At 53.0% G+C, this 15,987-nt stretch overlaps 1 protein-coding gene across 3 annotated transcripts in view; it reads left to right on the top strand.

Annotated features, from left to right (window-relative positions):
* The first annotated feature begins 4,094 nt into the window (after positions 1 to 4,094).
* VAV2 (vav guanine nucleotide exchange factor 2) overlaps positions 4,095 to 15,987 on the top strand; it is a 148,107-nt gene continuing 136,214 nt past the window's right edge. For 2 of the 3 annotated variants that reach the window (XM_075170675.1, XM_075170673.1), the window contains exon 1: positions 4,370 to 4,761. In XM_075170675.1, the coding sequence (XP_075026776.1) occupies positions 4,558 to 4,761 (204 nt within the window). In that variant the 5' untranslated portion in view covers positions 4,370 to 4,557. Of the gene's footprint in view, positions 4,762 to 15,987 lie in introns of all 3 variants that reach the window. The other variant, XM_075170674.1, reaches the window with a different exon arrangement.

The following is a 15,987-nucleotide window of genomic DNA, read 5'->3' as shown; positions in this document are numbered from 1 at the left end:
GATTTAGTTTTTTGGCACGGATGAGGTGTCTTGGTCCTCTCTGAAAAATTACCAGTTCTGTTACCATCAAACTCGGAGCATAATAGAAGCAGCGGGTAAGTGGGGTGGTTGTGTTGCCAAGATAAGGCAGGAAGAAGGACTGGAAACTGCAGACCTCTGGGAGCCAACAACTGTCTCTGACCGTCCGCTTGACCCTTTGCCGTGAGTCCCCGAGGCGTCTGCCGACAGGACCCTTCCCAAATAAACCTTGGCAGCAGCAGCAGTGGAATGGATGAGGTGAAACCCCGGTGCCGCCCGGCCAATGGTTAGTTCCTCTCCTCCTTCCTCCAAGGAAATCTCTGTGTCTGCTTTGCTTTCCCCGCGAGCTGCCTCGGGTCTTACCTCTGCTGTAAAACACGGCTGCAGTACAGGACTGGGCTGGGCCATTTTCCCCTTACTCAGCTCCTTAGGACTGGGATCCACTTTGGGTCTATTTGATTTTGATGGGAAAGCCGCTGGGGGTGGAGCCCGGTGGAGGGAGGCTGGTTAGTGGGGCTGTCCCGGCAGGGCGATGATGAAGAGGGTGTCACTTGTGTTCAGCACCGCTGGGCCCCATAAATGAGGCTCTTCCACAGAGAAATGCCCAGGGAAGAGCTGGCTCCGCCTGCTCGGTACCTGGGTTGAGAGCCCTTTTCCAGTGGAGCTGCGCTCTCAGGCGCTACCCACCAGTGTTAGCGTTTTCCAGGCTAAACAAAAGAATATTTTTGGCTGACTGCCCCCATTGCACCAATACAAGAAGAGAATCCAGTTCATCCCTCCTGCCAGCATCGAGCTGCGCCAGGTTAATTTTCCAGCTCTCCCCGTACACGGCGGCAGGCAGTAACCTACATTGCCTGCTCTCGGAGGCAGCGTGCCTGGGGGTAGGGGAGAAGACATGAGCTCTCCTGGCAGGAGTGCAGGGCCGTTAGCAGGAGGATAATTGCAATGACTATTCCAGCGTACAAGTTGTCTGGGCAGGTAGATCAGGTGTTTACAGCAGTAGATGAGCCAGACAGAGAATTATTGTCTGTACCTAGTGAATGTTAGGAGTTTAATAGGGCAGCACTTCAACAGTTGTGGGATCTGTCCCTCACTGATGATCGAGCGAGAGCTGCAGCCAAGCAGTGTGTCTGCCAAGTTGTGACTTGCACAGGTTTCCTAAAATAGTTGGTGAAAGGAGATCACAAAATGTAAGGGCGTGATGTAAATGGCACGTAGGCTGCACGGGTAACTGCTGACAGCTGCTGGTGGTGCCCGAGCTCTGCTGTGACAGCAGCCGTGACGGCTCCTGCTCTGGGGACCCTGGCTCCAGCTGGAGAGGGATGTCCAGTGGGCTGCTGGCAGCCAGCAGCGGGTTTGGGACAGGCTGGTGCACACTTGGTCTAATCCAGAAGGTGGCAATGGCAATCCATAGACACTGGCTGGCTTGGAAATGGGGATTTCTTGGCGGTATGGCCCTTGTATTTAAGCGATATTTTCAGATGGCTGCTCCAAAAAGGCAGCGTGGTGGCTGCTTCTCTGCACGCGCTGACCGGGGGGTCAGCTCTTCTCCCAAGAGCAATACCAAACATTACAGAAAATATACTTTGCTGTGAAATGTGGCCATTTCCCAGGTATGTGTTTGTTGATTTGTAAGGTACGATCTCCTTGCACATGTTTGTGCATTTAAGTTTTCTTCCTTCCTTCCTTCCTTCTTTCCTTCCTTTCTTCCTTCCTTCCTTCCTTCCTTCCTTCCTTCCTTTTTCCTTCCTTCCTTCCTTCTTTCTTTCTTTCTGTCTTTCTTTAATGACTAGTTTTGCCTATTCTGTGCTGGACTGTGATGTTCCCAAGCAGCTCTGTTACGTTCCCCCACAGCCGCTGCTTCACCAGCCACGTTCCCCCTCGGACGCCCTCCACAACGGGACCCAGGCTGCGGTGGCTGCCTGCTGCCCTCCGGCAATAGCTGCCTGCCAGTCTCCTTGGATCTAGTTACTGAGACATTTTGGGACGAAAAAGCATAATGTTCCTTCTGTTACCATCTTTCTAGTGCATTCAGTCACCTCTCAGGCTTCTCTCACACAAGAAAGTAATAAAAGCACATACAGCGAAGCCCGTTAGCTGAGAGCAGAAGCTCCACGCTCGGTCCCCAGCAGAGGGTAGTGTCAGCCTCTGCGTGTGGGTCAGCAGCCTCAGCCCTGGCTGTCTGTCCTTCCCTGGTGGCTGTCCTTCCCTGGCTGTCCTTCCCAGCAGTGCCAAAGGGCAGGAAAGGGGAGCACCAGCTCTAGCACAAAATTCAACCTCTTTAATTTATGCAAGCTCCCTTTTAGCTTTAGGTACATCCTGAAAGCAGTGTCTAGGTCCTCCCCGTGTACCCCATCCTGTTCCAGGACATTTGTATAACCTGCAGCTCGCAGCCCAGAAGAGTGCGTGCTGGATAAATGTTCTTCACTGAGCCTGGCCTTACAGGTTTTGGGGTTTTTTTGCTGCTATCAAAAATATCTTTGCCATCAGCTGTTTTGATTGTTGCAGAGGTAGGCGAGAAGCGTACTTGCTTCAACACCTCCCACACAGAGGCTGCTGGCTTTGCAGCTGCAGTGATTGTTCCGAAGTGTCCAGGGGCCAAGTATGCTTTTTATTATGCAGTAAAAAAGCCAGGCTCTAGCTAGCAGCTTTAATTACACACATATAATAAAGTCCTCTGTTGTCCTCTACCTACAGACCTGACCTCACAAAGCAGACTAGTAGAGAGTCAACCAAAATTATCCCTGGCAGGACTCCACTCCTTCCAGGAGCCTGGTGATTCCTGCCCAGTGGGTGCTGTTGGAGACCTAACAGGAGACCAAGAAAGAAAAGCTTTGTGAAGAACTAAAAGAATGAGAAAGTTATTCAGAGAAATCACCTCCGCAGGGTATGGGGAACTGCAGACTGAAATCAGCACGCACCTGAATACACCCAGGGCAGGGTGTAGCTCTGATTGTGAGACTGGGGCATATGGATGCTGCTCCATCTCGGATCACACTACACTGCCCTGCCCTGCCAGAGGAGCAGCGGGCATTGCACACCGCCAGACCCGAAACAGACTGAGTGCCAGCACATCAGGCTAAAAGAAGTGCCGTCTTAAAAAAACAAACAGCCTACCAAACTTCCCTTGGAATATTAATTGTTTTTCATTCTTTGGAGAGATCCTCCTTCCTACATTGGAAATGAAGGATCATGCCAGTAGAGTTGCTCTTTCTTCTTTATCTCCACTTGGCTACATTTGGAAGAGATTAGCGTTGCATTTGTTTGACATCCAGGTTAATAGCTTCCCTTCATCCCAGTCTCGGCTTCCGGTTTTGGCTATCTGGAAAGCCAGGCTGGAAATTAATCGGCAAACTCTGGGGAGAGGATCTCAGAAGAAAACTCAGAACAGATTTGAAAAGAGGCTGTTCTAAACTGTACTGATTTGGATGGAAGCCACCAGTGAAAATTAGAGATTTTTCAAGAGTTTGCTGCCAAGGAGTTAATGGCTGAGAGTTGAGGTTTTTAATAAATACACTGGTAATTAATTATAGGAGTTGTCTTCATGTTTGAAAGTCAAGGAATACGATAGCTTGTTTGGGTTAAACATCTCCCCTGCACTATTTGCAACCCAAACATGAGATGAAGAGTGGGAGTGCACGGTCGGACAAAGCACGGGCTTGTGCGTGAGGGCGGAGGGAGGGTGAGGAGCCCTGGGCCGGCTCCTGCCTCTGCCCCCGGCGAGCTGGGGCCGTGCGTGTGCAGGGGCGGTGGGGAGCATGGGGGTCCCTTGGGGCGGGGTGGGGGGGGACCGCGGCTGCAAAGTGGGGATCGCGGCTCGGCGTGGTTGCCCCGGAACAGCGGCAGGAAGAAGCGAGGGGATACCAAAAGGAGGGGGGGGGGAAGGAAAACAAAAAAAAAATAATTGGGAAAAGCGCCAAGGCGGCGTGGAGCGCTCCCCGCCCCCTGCTCCCAGCCGCGGCCCGGGCCGCGCCGAGCCCGGGCTCCCGCAGACAAAGGGGCGGCGGGGGCGGACCGGGAGCTCCTCCCGCCTGCCCGGGGCGGGGGGAGAAAACTCACACCCGCGGCTGCGGCATCCCCAGCGCCAGCTCCGCGGCCGCGCAGGTGGGGCCCGGCCGCAAGTTTCCTCGGGGCAGGGGGACGAAGTTGCGCGGGGGCGGCCCCGCCGTGCCCGGTTTCGGTCCGGTCCCCCCCCCCCCCGCCCCGGCTTTGTTCCCGGGAGGATGCGGCGCGCCTAGCCCCGGCCGAGGCGGTGGGGCCGCAGCGGGGGCAGGGGCAGCCCTCCGCCGGAAAACTCCGCGCCGCCCCTCTTCCTCCTCCTCCTCCTCCTCCTCCTTCCTCCTCCTCCTCCGCAGAGCCCCGGCGCGGAGCGATGCTTCCCCGGGCGGCGGGCGGCGATGGAGCGGAGCGGTAGCGCGGAGCCGCGGTGCAGAGCAGCCCCTCGGGCAGCCGCCCGCTGCCCCTGAGCGGCGGCGAGGAGGAGGAGGAGGAGGAAGGCCGGGTGTGTGAGCGGGGCGGCGGCCCCGTCGGACCGCGGCCATGGAGGAGTGGCGGCAGTGCGGGCGCTGGCTCATCGACTGCAAAGTTTTGCCCCCCAACCACCGGGTGGTCTGGCCCTCGGCGGTGGTCTTCGACCTGGCGCAGGCGCTGCGGGACGGGGTGCTGCTCTGCCAGCTGCTCCACAACCTCTCCCCCGGCTCCATCGACCTCAAGGACATCAACTTCAGGCCCCAGATGTCCCAGGTAGGAGGGGATGGATGGAGGGATGGGTGGGGGACCCCCACCAGCACGGCCAGGATGCGGATGTTGCTTTCGCAAAACTTGGTGGGATACGTGAAGGCGAGCGGGTTTGAGGAGGGGGTGCGCGAGAGGCCGTCAGCTTCAGCCCCCCCCCCAACTGCCCTACAGACCGGGGGGGTCCGTAGCTCCCGGGTTTCTCCCCGGTCGTGCCCCGGCAGGCTCAGCCCCGGCGGGAACCGCGGCTGCGGGGCGGAGGAGAAAACGCCCCGGGAAAGAGGGAAACATCCCCCCTTGTGTTTACAGTCCTCGCGAAACAAAAGCAAATCATACGGCTGAGAGGAGGAGATGGGATTACTTCGGGGTTTTTAACGAGGCACTAGTTCGGCTTTGATGTGCTGGAGGAGCCGGCGGTCCTGGGAGGGTGCTGGCCTTGAGCACAAAACTTTGGCCGGGAAGATGAAAAGCAAAAGAAGCAAATAAATAATAATAATAATAATAATAAAAAAAACCCACCCCCAAACCCTGCAAGCCTCTCCCAAGCCCGGCTGGGCAGGGAGCGCGGCCATGCGGTGCCCGGGCCGGGGGTCCCGTTGCCGCCGCCCCGGCTGAGCCGCAGCTGCTCGGGGCCGTGGGTGATGCCGGGCTCGGTTCAGCGGCCCCAGCTGCGCTCCGGCCTGGCCGGCTCCAATCGCGGCTTTCGGGTCTGGGAACCCGAAAGCTTTAAGGCTCCCTGCTTGGAATTGTTTCCAATTTCTGGCTGTTTTGGTGGAAGAAGGCTTAAACAAACAGGGGGGAAAAAATCAGCTCAGGTTGTTTTGGGTTTAAATGTTCTGCTTATGTTTTTGCAAGCCGAGCTGCGCGGTATTTGCATGGGAATTGGGAAGTGAAATCAATTAGAAACAAATGAAACAGGGTACTTTATCCTCCCTACCCGGCAGCCCCTGTGTTGATAAGCGGACAGTAAACTCGTCTGTTTTTGAACAACAGGTTTTACTGGTGAAAGGGGAGGGAAATTTCCTGGTAGCAAGGGCACGCGAGACTCTGTTTAACTTTATTGAAGCATTCAAAGATAAATAATGTATAATGTTAACATGAGTTCTGGATATGTGCTGTGCAAACGCTGCTTATCCGGCAAGTGCCTTTCCCTTCTTCCGTCGGAGTTTTGTTCTAGGGCAATGGTGGGTTTTATCTGTTCGGCCTCCTCACCCAGCGAGACGAAACCCCACGTGCTGGGGGGAGCTGCTCTGATTGAGGACAGCCGGCGGCCGCGAGCTCCCCTGCGAGCCGCTCGGGCCCGAAACTTGGAGCCGCGCTTTGGGGAGCGAAGCACGTTTTGCTGCGTGCACGTGAACGCGAGGATGTCGCTGCTGGCTTGCAGAGTCAGAGACCTCGATCCTGCAAAGCACCGCGGCGGGAAGCCCCAACCGCGTGGTGAAAACCAGCCTGTGTCAGCTCTCGCGTTGGCACGTGAGACCTGCTGGGGCAGAGTAAATAAAAACATGTACTGGTGCCTCTTCCCAGGGTGGAACGATGCTGGGAGATTTCCTCTGGGCTTTCCAGGCTGTAAACTGATCAAACTGTCTTCTGTACAAACTGATGTTTCCAAATACAAACTGTCGCACTGGAGCTGTAGATGTGCAGGGACTAATGCTTTCTTAGAACATGCTGAGAATGGCATACTATGCTTTTTCTTTTTTTTTTTTTTTCTTTTAAGGAAATACTGTAGCCCTACAAACCTAATTTCGGTTCAATATTTGCCCTGTGGGGAATTAAGAATGGGTTTAAAAATGGTAGCTGCAATCTAGGGAAGATCCCAGTGTTAGGGCTGGGCAAAAGAGGCTCTTGCTACCCTTGCCGAGGCGGGTGTTGCTTGCTGGAGGTGAGAGTTTACAGCCCAGCTGTCCTTAATGAAAGTGCTTTCTGCCTACCCCACCTGGCTGCTCTCCTGGCTTTAGGAGGAGTGTGAAGGGAACTGGCCGAATGGGATGGCTTTGGTGGTCACCTCTGCGAGAACCTGGTTGTCGGAGCGGACCGGCACAGCCTGGCCAAAGCGGAGCCCGCGGGGATGTGCAGAGCCATCTCCTGGCGTGGGAGTGGGTGCTGTGGCGAGGCTCAGCCGATGCTTGTCCTCAGCCAGGATGGGACCCGAATCAATCTAGACTGGAGTCCTTATACTTGCTTTTATGTATTTGGTGTTTCTCTTGCAATTCCTGAATTTGGGAATCTGGCTTCTCCCCCAGGGTAGCTAAAGGCAGGAGGCATCTTGCTGCTCTTCACCTTCTGTGCATCTGCAGCGCGGGCAACCGGGGAGGAGAGAGGCAGGGGGTGAGCCCCGGGGTGGGACGGCCGTCCCTGCAGTGCCCCAGCCCCGCTGCAGCTATCGCGAGCAGTTTAGTCTCTCTGGGCCAAATTTCAGAAGAAGGGTGTAGGAACCCATCTTTGTCACACAGCTGCGATGCGTTCAGGCACGGGGTAGGGATGTGCAGGACAGAGTGTGCCTAGAAACTTCAGAGGTTGTTTTTGATGATAAATGCACATTTTGCCTGACTGGCTGGGCTGGCTAACCAGCCGTCTGCCTTACTACAAGGATTTTTAAAAATTTTTTATTATTCAGTCAAAATGCCAGGGGGGCAAGACACTTGTGCTAGACTTGAAACACCCAGTAATAGTCTGTCATCCACCTTTCTCAGTGAATTAAGTGGGGTTGTGCAGGTGTGTAATGAGAAACAGATTTTTGCCTGAGGTGAGCATCGTTTCAAAGGCCAGAGGTGAAATCGCATCTCTGCAAAGAAACGCTTTCAGATCCAGACACTATTGTGTGTTTGTGTGGTGGGGTTTTTTTTTAATCTCCCTCCATGCTGATTTGTTTTTCCGTGGAGCTGTTGAAGGTGTGCTGCGTGGTGAGGTTAGAGCATGGGGTCCTGCTCGCAGCACAGCGAGGCCAGCCGTGCTGAGGCTGCAGGGACATGTGCTCTGCCGTGGAGAGATGAACTGGTGTCCCCGGCCTCCTAAAACCTTCCCGTGCTTGTTCAGCAGCAAAACCAGGCTGGTGAAATGGCCAGGCTGGCCACACAGCAGTCGTTTATTACTTGACCAGTAGTTTACTCTTTGATGTTTAAATAAATAAATGAGTAAAATCACCTCATTAGGCTGCGATCTCATGTTTGCTTTATTTTCATGCTTAGTTCCAGAGACCCGAGTCCAGTGCTTGGCAGTGCCCGGCAGGGTGGGATGACCCAAAGCTACTGAACCTCCACAGAGACTAACAAAATAAGCAGGGGAAAAAGTCTTAAAGCCCAGCTCTCTTCTGAGAGTTAGTGGACGTGAGGCCAGTTTTGATGAGCCTGGAGTAAAACTTCATTTCTGCTAATTGCTTTTGCTGTAGGGGCCGTTTCTAGAGACTTGGGAAGTGGGATGTGTGTACTTGCCCTCGGTACTTATAGATCATTATGTCTATTACCATGATTGGATTTTAGAGGGTGTAATTCAAGCTGGTTTTCCAGCCAACTGAGAGAGTGTGATGCAAAGGACATCTTCATTTGCAAATGTGAGCAGATGTAGCACCCCTCAGGCTTGCGATCCCTGTCCCCTGTGCACATCTCTCAATACAGCGTTTCTCCCCCATCCCTGCGTGGAGCCGTCTCCAGAACCCCGCTTCTCTCCCCATTCCTCTGTAGCTGGCACAAATTTCCAGTCCTCTGGCACTGTGTGGTACAGCTGCTCTTGCATCTCCAGCTCCTTTTGTGAGTAAGATGGAGATCTCTGAGCTTTGGATTTTCATCAATAATTAGGTTTGAATTGTAATTTTGTTAAGTCTCTGGTCAAATACAAATTAAATGACTCTTCGCTTGCGTTTCAGCATGGTGAGGCATAAAAAAATAATATTGCATATTTGCGTGAGAGTGTGATTTGGTGGTGTGGGTTTTTTGTGGGTGGGGTGGTGTGTGTGGTTTGGTGTGTTTTTTTTTTTTTTTGGCATTTGTCTTAGATAAAATTAATCCTTCCTGACAGGGACTTGGATGTGTACAGATGTTGGTCGGGAAGCTCAGGCGACCCCGCTGCAGGCTGCTCCCCACTCGGGCAATGCGCTTTCTGCAGACAGGCGTATGGGCAGAGACCTCTCGGGGGCTGGATCAACGGTGCCGGGCACCTTTGCAGGTGGGGGATCGATCAGGAATTATCCCTGAAGATGGAAGACTCGGGAGCTACTTGCAGGGTGCCAAGTCGCTGTCCTTTCTCCGGTGGCATGCCAGCACCCTGGTTCCTTCCCCTGGTGTCTAGCAGACCTGGTTCAACCTCTTGGCACGTGTGGTGATGCCGTGGAGGGCTACGCGGGAGCGCACGGTGTTTGCATCGCGAGGGGAAGCGAGGCAGTGCGCAAGGTGCGGCGGGGGCCTGACACCATCGCCAGCGTCTCCGAGGGGTCTCAGCCCGCGCTCTGCCCTCCAGCCCGGCTCCAGGAGCGTTTCTGCTCCTAAATCTCTGCAGCTGAAGGAAACGTGGGTTCCTTGAAGGGAGAACGACTAAGAAAAAAGCAATAACCCGCCAAACTCCTGCCTCGTCTTCCCATTGCCCCTGGCCAAACCCTGGTTTCCTTGGCTCTTTGGCAATAATTAGCCAGGGAGAAACTGCAGGAGCATGACCACCAGTTGTGCTTGAGTCACTGGGGAACCTGGGTCGGTCAAACCAGATTCCCCACCAGTGCCCGGGTCCGCACTTCGGTGGAAAGCTGGTGTGAACATCAGGTGATGGCAGCGGCGGGGCGGTAAGGGTGGCTTTCGGGGGGAGAAAGTGCTGTGTGTCACCCGTCTCCGTTAGCCGGCACGTCCTAACGGCTCTGGCTGGCTGAGCACACCATTGCGGTGTTATCTGCCGTGACGTTGACATTCCTCCATATATTTAGACAGATTGAAACCGGTACCTATATCGAAGCAGTTGTGCACTTTTAGGGCTTGATCGTGTGGTTCGCTCTAAGGTGAGGACTCCTGTTAATACCATGTTGCATTCGTCCCTTAAGATTGGCCTGGACACTGCTAAATATCTTTTTTTTTTTTTTTCCTTCCCCTCCCCCTACTTCAAAATCTCCTGGATACTTGAAATGAAGCAGCTGCATATTTAATGTGTGTATTTGTGTGTGCACAGTCTTTAAGTTAGCAGTAATGGTCAGCTCATTAAGGATTCTTATTTTGAAGCATATTGACATCTCTCTAGAGATAATCCATCTCGGTCTGCAGTGCCTGGAGGTTTTATTAGGGCTCTTGAGACTGATGAGACACAGCAAACGTAATTGGCGTGATGACTTGGCTGCCCACCGCTCTGTTTTGCTCTTATTAAGGAACGACGCAGACAACTGGCTTCCCTTGGTGATGGGTGTAACGCCCTACACCTGACCGAACAGTCTTCATGGCTGTTGTTTTTTCTGAAGGATGGCAATAATTTGGTATCAAAGTCCTATTTATTGATGATGTAGGCACTCATTTGCCATGGCAACTGGGAGCAGGTGGTTTGTACCAACTGCTTCCCCCAGGTATATGGGAGATGAAGGCACGTTGGCGTATCTGGTACCAGTAATTATTCACAAGGCTTTGGGACTTTTTAACATGCCACTTGAAGGCTTTATAGCTACAATGCTTGTAATTACTTCCATATGTCATGATCGTAGTTAAATATAATTCAGTATTATCGGAGCTGACGGGGTAGGTGGGTTGTTGGAGCGAGGTCTGTATAGCTGCTCTCCGATTTACCCTGCTCAGGTCCTCTGGCTTTTTATTTACTCTCCGCTTCTGGAAATTGAGTTCTGTTCCAAAAACGGCTATAAAAAATGGCCTCATTACATATCACTGTTTACTGTGTCTCAGTGACTTCCCGTTCGGATGTGCTGAGCTTTACAAAGGGAAAAAAGGTGCTCTGTCTTGTACAGCCGAACTCGTGAGCTCCTTGCAAATAGGAACCAGTCTTTCTTCCCAGCCCCCCTTCGTGCCTCCTGCATGTCAGATAGCACCCTAAAACCTTGCGTTAGCTAGAGGTAGTACCTTCTTTTTTGCTGTTTGGCGAGGTTGTGAGATACAACTGAACCTGCTGCTGAAGGCTCATATATATTCTGTTGGGGCAGAAGAAGGCGGAAAGTGTTAGATGGATCCTGCTGGCTGTGCCAAGAAGCAATGAAAAGCAGTGAAAACTTGCACACACCCCCCCCCCCCCCCCATGATTGATGAGAGTTAAATACCTGCATTAAATACCTAGCAGGAACAAAGTCTCGAATGAATAGATGCCTTTAAAAACACAAAGCCAAAAAAAAGCCAGTCAATTTGGTCGCTTTTCAAGTTGGGACCAGGCTTGGAAGCTGCCTTCTATCTCAACAGCATGTTGATGAGCTGTAAAAAATGCTTGGCTTGTCCATCCTTCTTGGTGGTGATCCTTTGTGCTGGGTGTACGGCCAAGAAAATGGGGTACCTTGTTGCTTGGTCCCTCCAGGGAGAAACGGGCAAGTTTTTGGCAATGGCACTTGGATGCTTAACTGCTGTGGCTGTGTTTGAGTGAGGCGGTCGGGTGAGGAATTAGGGCTGCAGAAATTTAGGCTAAATCAAGCAAGGTGTGTGCTGGGGCTGTGGTTATATTGAAGGGTTGGGCATCACCACCTCACCCGTGCCCTGCGGGATGCTGCTGACCCATCACCCTGTGTCACGGCTCGTGGGGTGGGAGCCCCTGGCCGGTGCCGCGGCCCCTTCGCTTTCTTCATCTCATCTGGAGCCAGAAGGGACCTGATTTTTGGCACTGACAGAAATGTTGCTTCAGACTGACCTGAGGGCAAATTTTTGATCCGCTGCTTTGTCCCTTCTTAAAGAGACAAACCTTTTTTTTTTTTTTTTTCCCTTCCCCTCCAGCGTTTGAGCTTTTTCCCGGCAATACTTCTCCATTTGATTTCCCCCTCAGCCTGCGTTTAGTAATATCTCAGATATGCTCATCCCACATGTCCCAGCAGCACAGGCTGGGGCTGCCGGGGTGCTCTGGGCAGAGCTGGGGTGGGAGCACCAGGATCCCATCGATTTAGGGTGCAGTGCAAATGAGGGGGTGGCGGGCTTGCTGCACGTAAGGTGTGTGTGTTGGGGTGGAGAGGATTAACGTGGAGGGATGGGGAGGTAAATACAGTGAGCTTGGCAACACCTCTGGGAAGCGAAGACTGTCTCTGCTTTGATTTTTAAAGCATGGATCCACCTTCTTTGAGTTGCACACAGCTTTCCTCCCACCCCTTCCTCACATCAGTCGGATCCCTTGGACTCTCAGTGATCTTAAGACGAGTCCCTGTGGCTGCTCTCCCAGCAATCAGCACAGCTTCCCGGATTTCTGATCCCACCCAGAGACTTGCTCCGTGCCCCATCAGGGTGACCCGCTCTCCTGTTAGTGCTGCGTCCATCGGTCTGCCCAGCTGCCCGTGCAGCGTCCCGGGACCCGCGGGGCTCACTGGTGCCGCTTCGGTGAGCGCTGGCCCCAGGCAAAGCCTGGTCTTGTCCCTGCTGCCAGCCTGCAGCGCGTCACCCAGCGCTCCTGTCGGTGTTAGCCCGAGGGCTCTGATTTGGGCACCTCCTCGGGGTGACTCCTGCGTTCCGAACAGCAGCCTCCTGGTTCGCCTGCACCCCCGCGATGTGTCCTGCCTGTGCTAAGCTGTGTGCCCTCCGATGCTCCTTTTATAAGGAGGGGGAAGGACCTTCTTTTACAGGACAACTATTAATTACAGTCTGCATTTGACAGTTTCAAATTCAGCGTTAATGAAATTACTTTTCCCAGTGTTGTATTCATGCTTCAAGAAAAAGCCTGGAAAAAGGTCTGTTTCTAATAAAACTGACTTTTTCTCCCCCCAGTTATGTTTTCTTTGGTTGCAGCTCAGGGCTGTGCTTCATCCGATGATACAATTCGAAGGCAACCACTCCTTGTCCTCCACCCTCCCGCGTTTGCAGGGCTGGAGCTCTCCTGCCTGGCTGCAGTTTAGTGCAGGTGGAGGTTGGCCAAGCCAGCAAGTGAAGTCCATAGCTGCCTGCATAACAGAACTGTGCCACTTGAGCACCCGCTGTCCGGGTCTCTTGCAGCTTGGGTTTATCGGTGACCTTGCAACTGCTGAGCCCCGTGGTTGGGATCTGCCTATTCTCAGTGCATGGGCATTTTGTACTGCTGCTGCTTCTGGGAATATTTGACTGGGATCCCATTCTGGGCTAGTCCAGCCCTGTTGGGACCAGTCCATGTTAATGGTAAAGTTTAGCGAAGATGCCCTAACGGGAAAGGTTTTCACAGGGGTACATCTGTAGCAGGTAATTGGACCATCTGAGTCCTCTCTGCTTGTGTCAGAGGTCATTCTTGCTCTAGCAAAAGCCGGAAGGACTCCACCATAGAAAGAATTGGAAAAAATACGGGTGCAGAGGGGTCAGGTTGCTAATCTGTGTGTAGGCTCAAAGTCCTGTTGCTCTTTAAAAAAAAAAAAAAAAAAAAAAAAAAAAAAATCAGTTATCCTCAGGAGATACTGAAGAGTAATAGTGTGTTGGCCATCAAATTTCCCAGCCTGTCTAACAAGCCCTGCAGAACTTGTTTTGAAAGATCTCTAGTTTTAAGAGTCCTTTTCTTCTGAAGTCCCCGAAACAGTTGGCTCAACGTGATGCGAGGGCTGCAAGCCCTTCCCGTCACAGGACAAAGGATGCCGCTTGCCCATTGTCTTTCTTCCGCCCAATGCGCCGTTGCTTGGGTGGCAAGAGATAATGTGAAATCTAGTCGTCTTGTTTCGTAACCCGTGGGCCTGCCCCGTCTGGACAGCAAGGATTCAGCTGGAAGGTCCTCCTTCGCCTCCTTGGAAAGCCACCAGCCTGAGTCATATCCTGACTCGCTCTGCTCCTTTGGCTCCTCGCTGGTGTGATCTAGTGAACTCCCCCATCAGTAGACTCTGCAGCGTTGCCTGTGGTAGAGACCTCGTTGTAAATCAGCTTTTATCTGCTGTGATGCCGCTTGACTTCTCAGGATTGAATTTGCCAGGCTTGCTGGACCTGGGGAGCATCTCCCGTCTTGCCCGGTGCCCTGCACACCCTTGTCAGGAGCAGCATCGGCTCCGTGCTCTCTCCCGGTCCGTGCTGACCGGGTGGTGAACCTGGCTGGGCAAGGGGAGATGCTGACGGCGGCCTTTGGATGCGATGAGAGTGGCGGGGGTGAGGTCAGGAGGGATTCACACCCCTCTGGGGCGCGCAGTCCTCCGTTCGGCAGCGAGCTTTGCGCCGTGCCCCGGCTCCATCGGGGACTGCGGCGTCGGGCAGCTGCCTGCGCTTTGCCTGCATCGGGGCCTTAGCTCTGCCCGCAAACGAGCGGGGTTTGATAAACGGGGAGAGGGGGAAGGTTAAAAGGTTCCCATAGAGGAAATTTGTTCTTTCTCTTCAAGCATACGCTTTAATACTGATGGAGGGGGGAGTAAACTGGGCCTTTCAGAGCATTCATATCTTTTGTTGTGTTTTATAGTGGTTTACAGCTAAATGGAACATCTGGTATTTGAAAGGGGCTGAGGAGGGAACAGAGGAGGCTTGTAGATGAAGAAGGGGAGGAGCGGGAGAAGTGATTTGTGTTTACTGCTGCAAACACAGAATTATCTGTGAAATCCGCTGAACTCATGTGCATGACAAAAGTATTCGGCCGCGTGGAAAACAAATGTACGCCCAAGCCGGGAGCACGGCATTCCCTGCGCTCTGCGACGAAGCTGTGCAGCACGAGACCTGCGGATGGGACAAGCTCCTGCGGGAAAGCCCCATGGCAGTGCCTTCTGCAGGACCCGTCAGCGTGTCCTTGCTGAGCACGCGTCCCCCGGACTGCTCTGAAGTTGAGACGTGCTAAATAAACTGGGTTTGCTTTCTAGGACAGGCTGTTTGGCTCCTTTGGGTTTATCGGGTACTCGGAGTGTTCATAGCTGGGCTGGGAGCGTCTGAGTTCATGCGAGGATACAGGTTTTCCCTAAAGCAGAGCCCTCTTCCTGAGAGGTTGGGCTCATCTTTGTGGAAAAAGCAACAAGAATGGGGGAGATTATATATCTACATATATATCTCTCTATATATCTATATATAGATATATATAAAATATGGTGTGTGTATATATATATAAAAAACTATATTTTTTTTAAAGAGCTGTGTTAAACAGCTTTAAACTTTTAAAGAGTGTGTTAAGCGCTGGAAATCCCAGGCTGAATGGCGCGTCCCCAGGACAGGAAATGTGTACGGCATCGGGGGCAGACTTGTGTGCGTATCGAGACCCTTTGCATTTATGGGAAGTGCTTTCTCATGTGAGTGATCTTCCGAGAAAGTTGCTGGTAAGCCGTAGAGAGGGGAGGAGGAAAAAAAAAAAAAGAAGACAAGTCTCGTGTTAGCTGTGGGAGAATTGTGACTTTGAACAGATAATACGACAAAAACTTTTCTAGTAAACCCAGTATGTTACTTTGAAGAGTTTTATGCTTTTTTTCACTCCTTTATAGATCAACTTCTACGTCTCTTTTCTAACACTGCTGCAGGGTTTGGGGCTGTTTCCTGGGAATTGCTGCGTGGCTCCGGGCTCAGCCCGCTGCCCTCGGGGTGGGCGAAGGCAGGGCTTTCCTTCAGTGCCACTTCTGCAAGCGGATCTTTGCTCTGCGCAGTGAAACGTGGCTTTGTAACTGGTGCCAAACTAAGCGGTGTGGGGCAGAGCCCACAAGGTCTCCAAGCCACAGTGATCGCTGAGCTCTGGTTTTTGGGGGACTAAGCGTTATCACGGTGCTGATGGCAGCCTGCGCCTTCCAGCTCTTGGGTGATGCTTGCAGGACTGGCTGGGGTGTCTGCTCCTGGGGAGATGTGCAATCTTGCAGATGATATTAGCAAAATTGTCAGTTTTCCAGCAACAAAATAGACCTAAGAACTTAATATTGCCAAGGGGTTGGGACCACAGAGTCAGCCTGGACGGCAGCGAGCTGGGAGGAAGGCTGGGTGTGTGGTCTGCCTGCCCAGCTCCGGGCTCCCTCCAAAAGGGGGGATTTTTTTGTGTGAAGTTGCAGGACATGAAATGCGAGTGTTGCTCTGAGGCTTGCCAGCTTGCCCTGTCCGCGCCGGACTGGTCTGTGCCGGGAGCTGATGTTCCCAGGGAGGCATCCTGCACCACCTGCCCCTGCGCATCGCGCCCGGTGACCGTCATCCACCCGGCATCTCGCTGCGTAGGTCATCTTTTGTTTGTGAAACCAACTGG

The sequence above is a fragment of the Calonectris borealis genome, chromosome 21 (genome assembly GCF_964195595.1).
Source record: "Calonectris borealis chromosome 21, bCalBor7.hap1.2, whole genome shotgun sequence".
In the NCBI taxonomy this organism is placed as follows: domain Eukaryota; kingdom Metazoa; phylum Chordata; class Aves; order Procellariiformes; family Procellariidae; genus Calonectris; species Calonectris borealis.
Note: the sequence above shows the minus strand (reverse complement) of the source record. Positions and strands in the feature narration are given on the sequence as shown.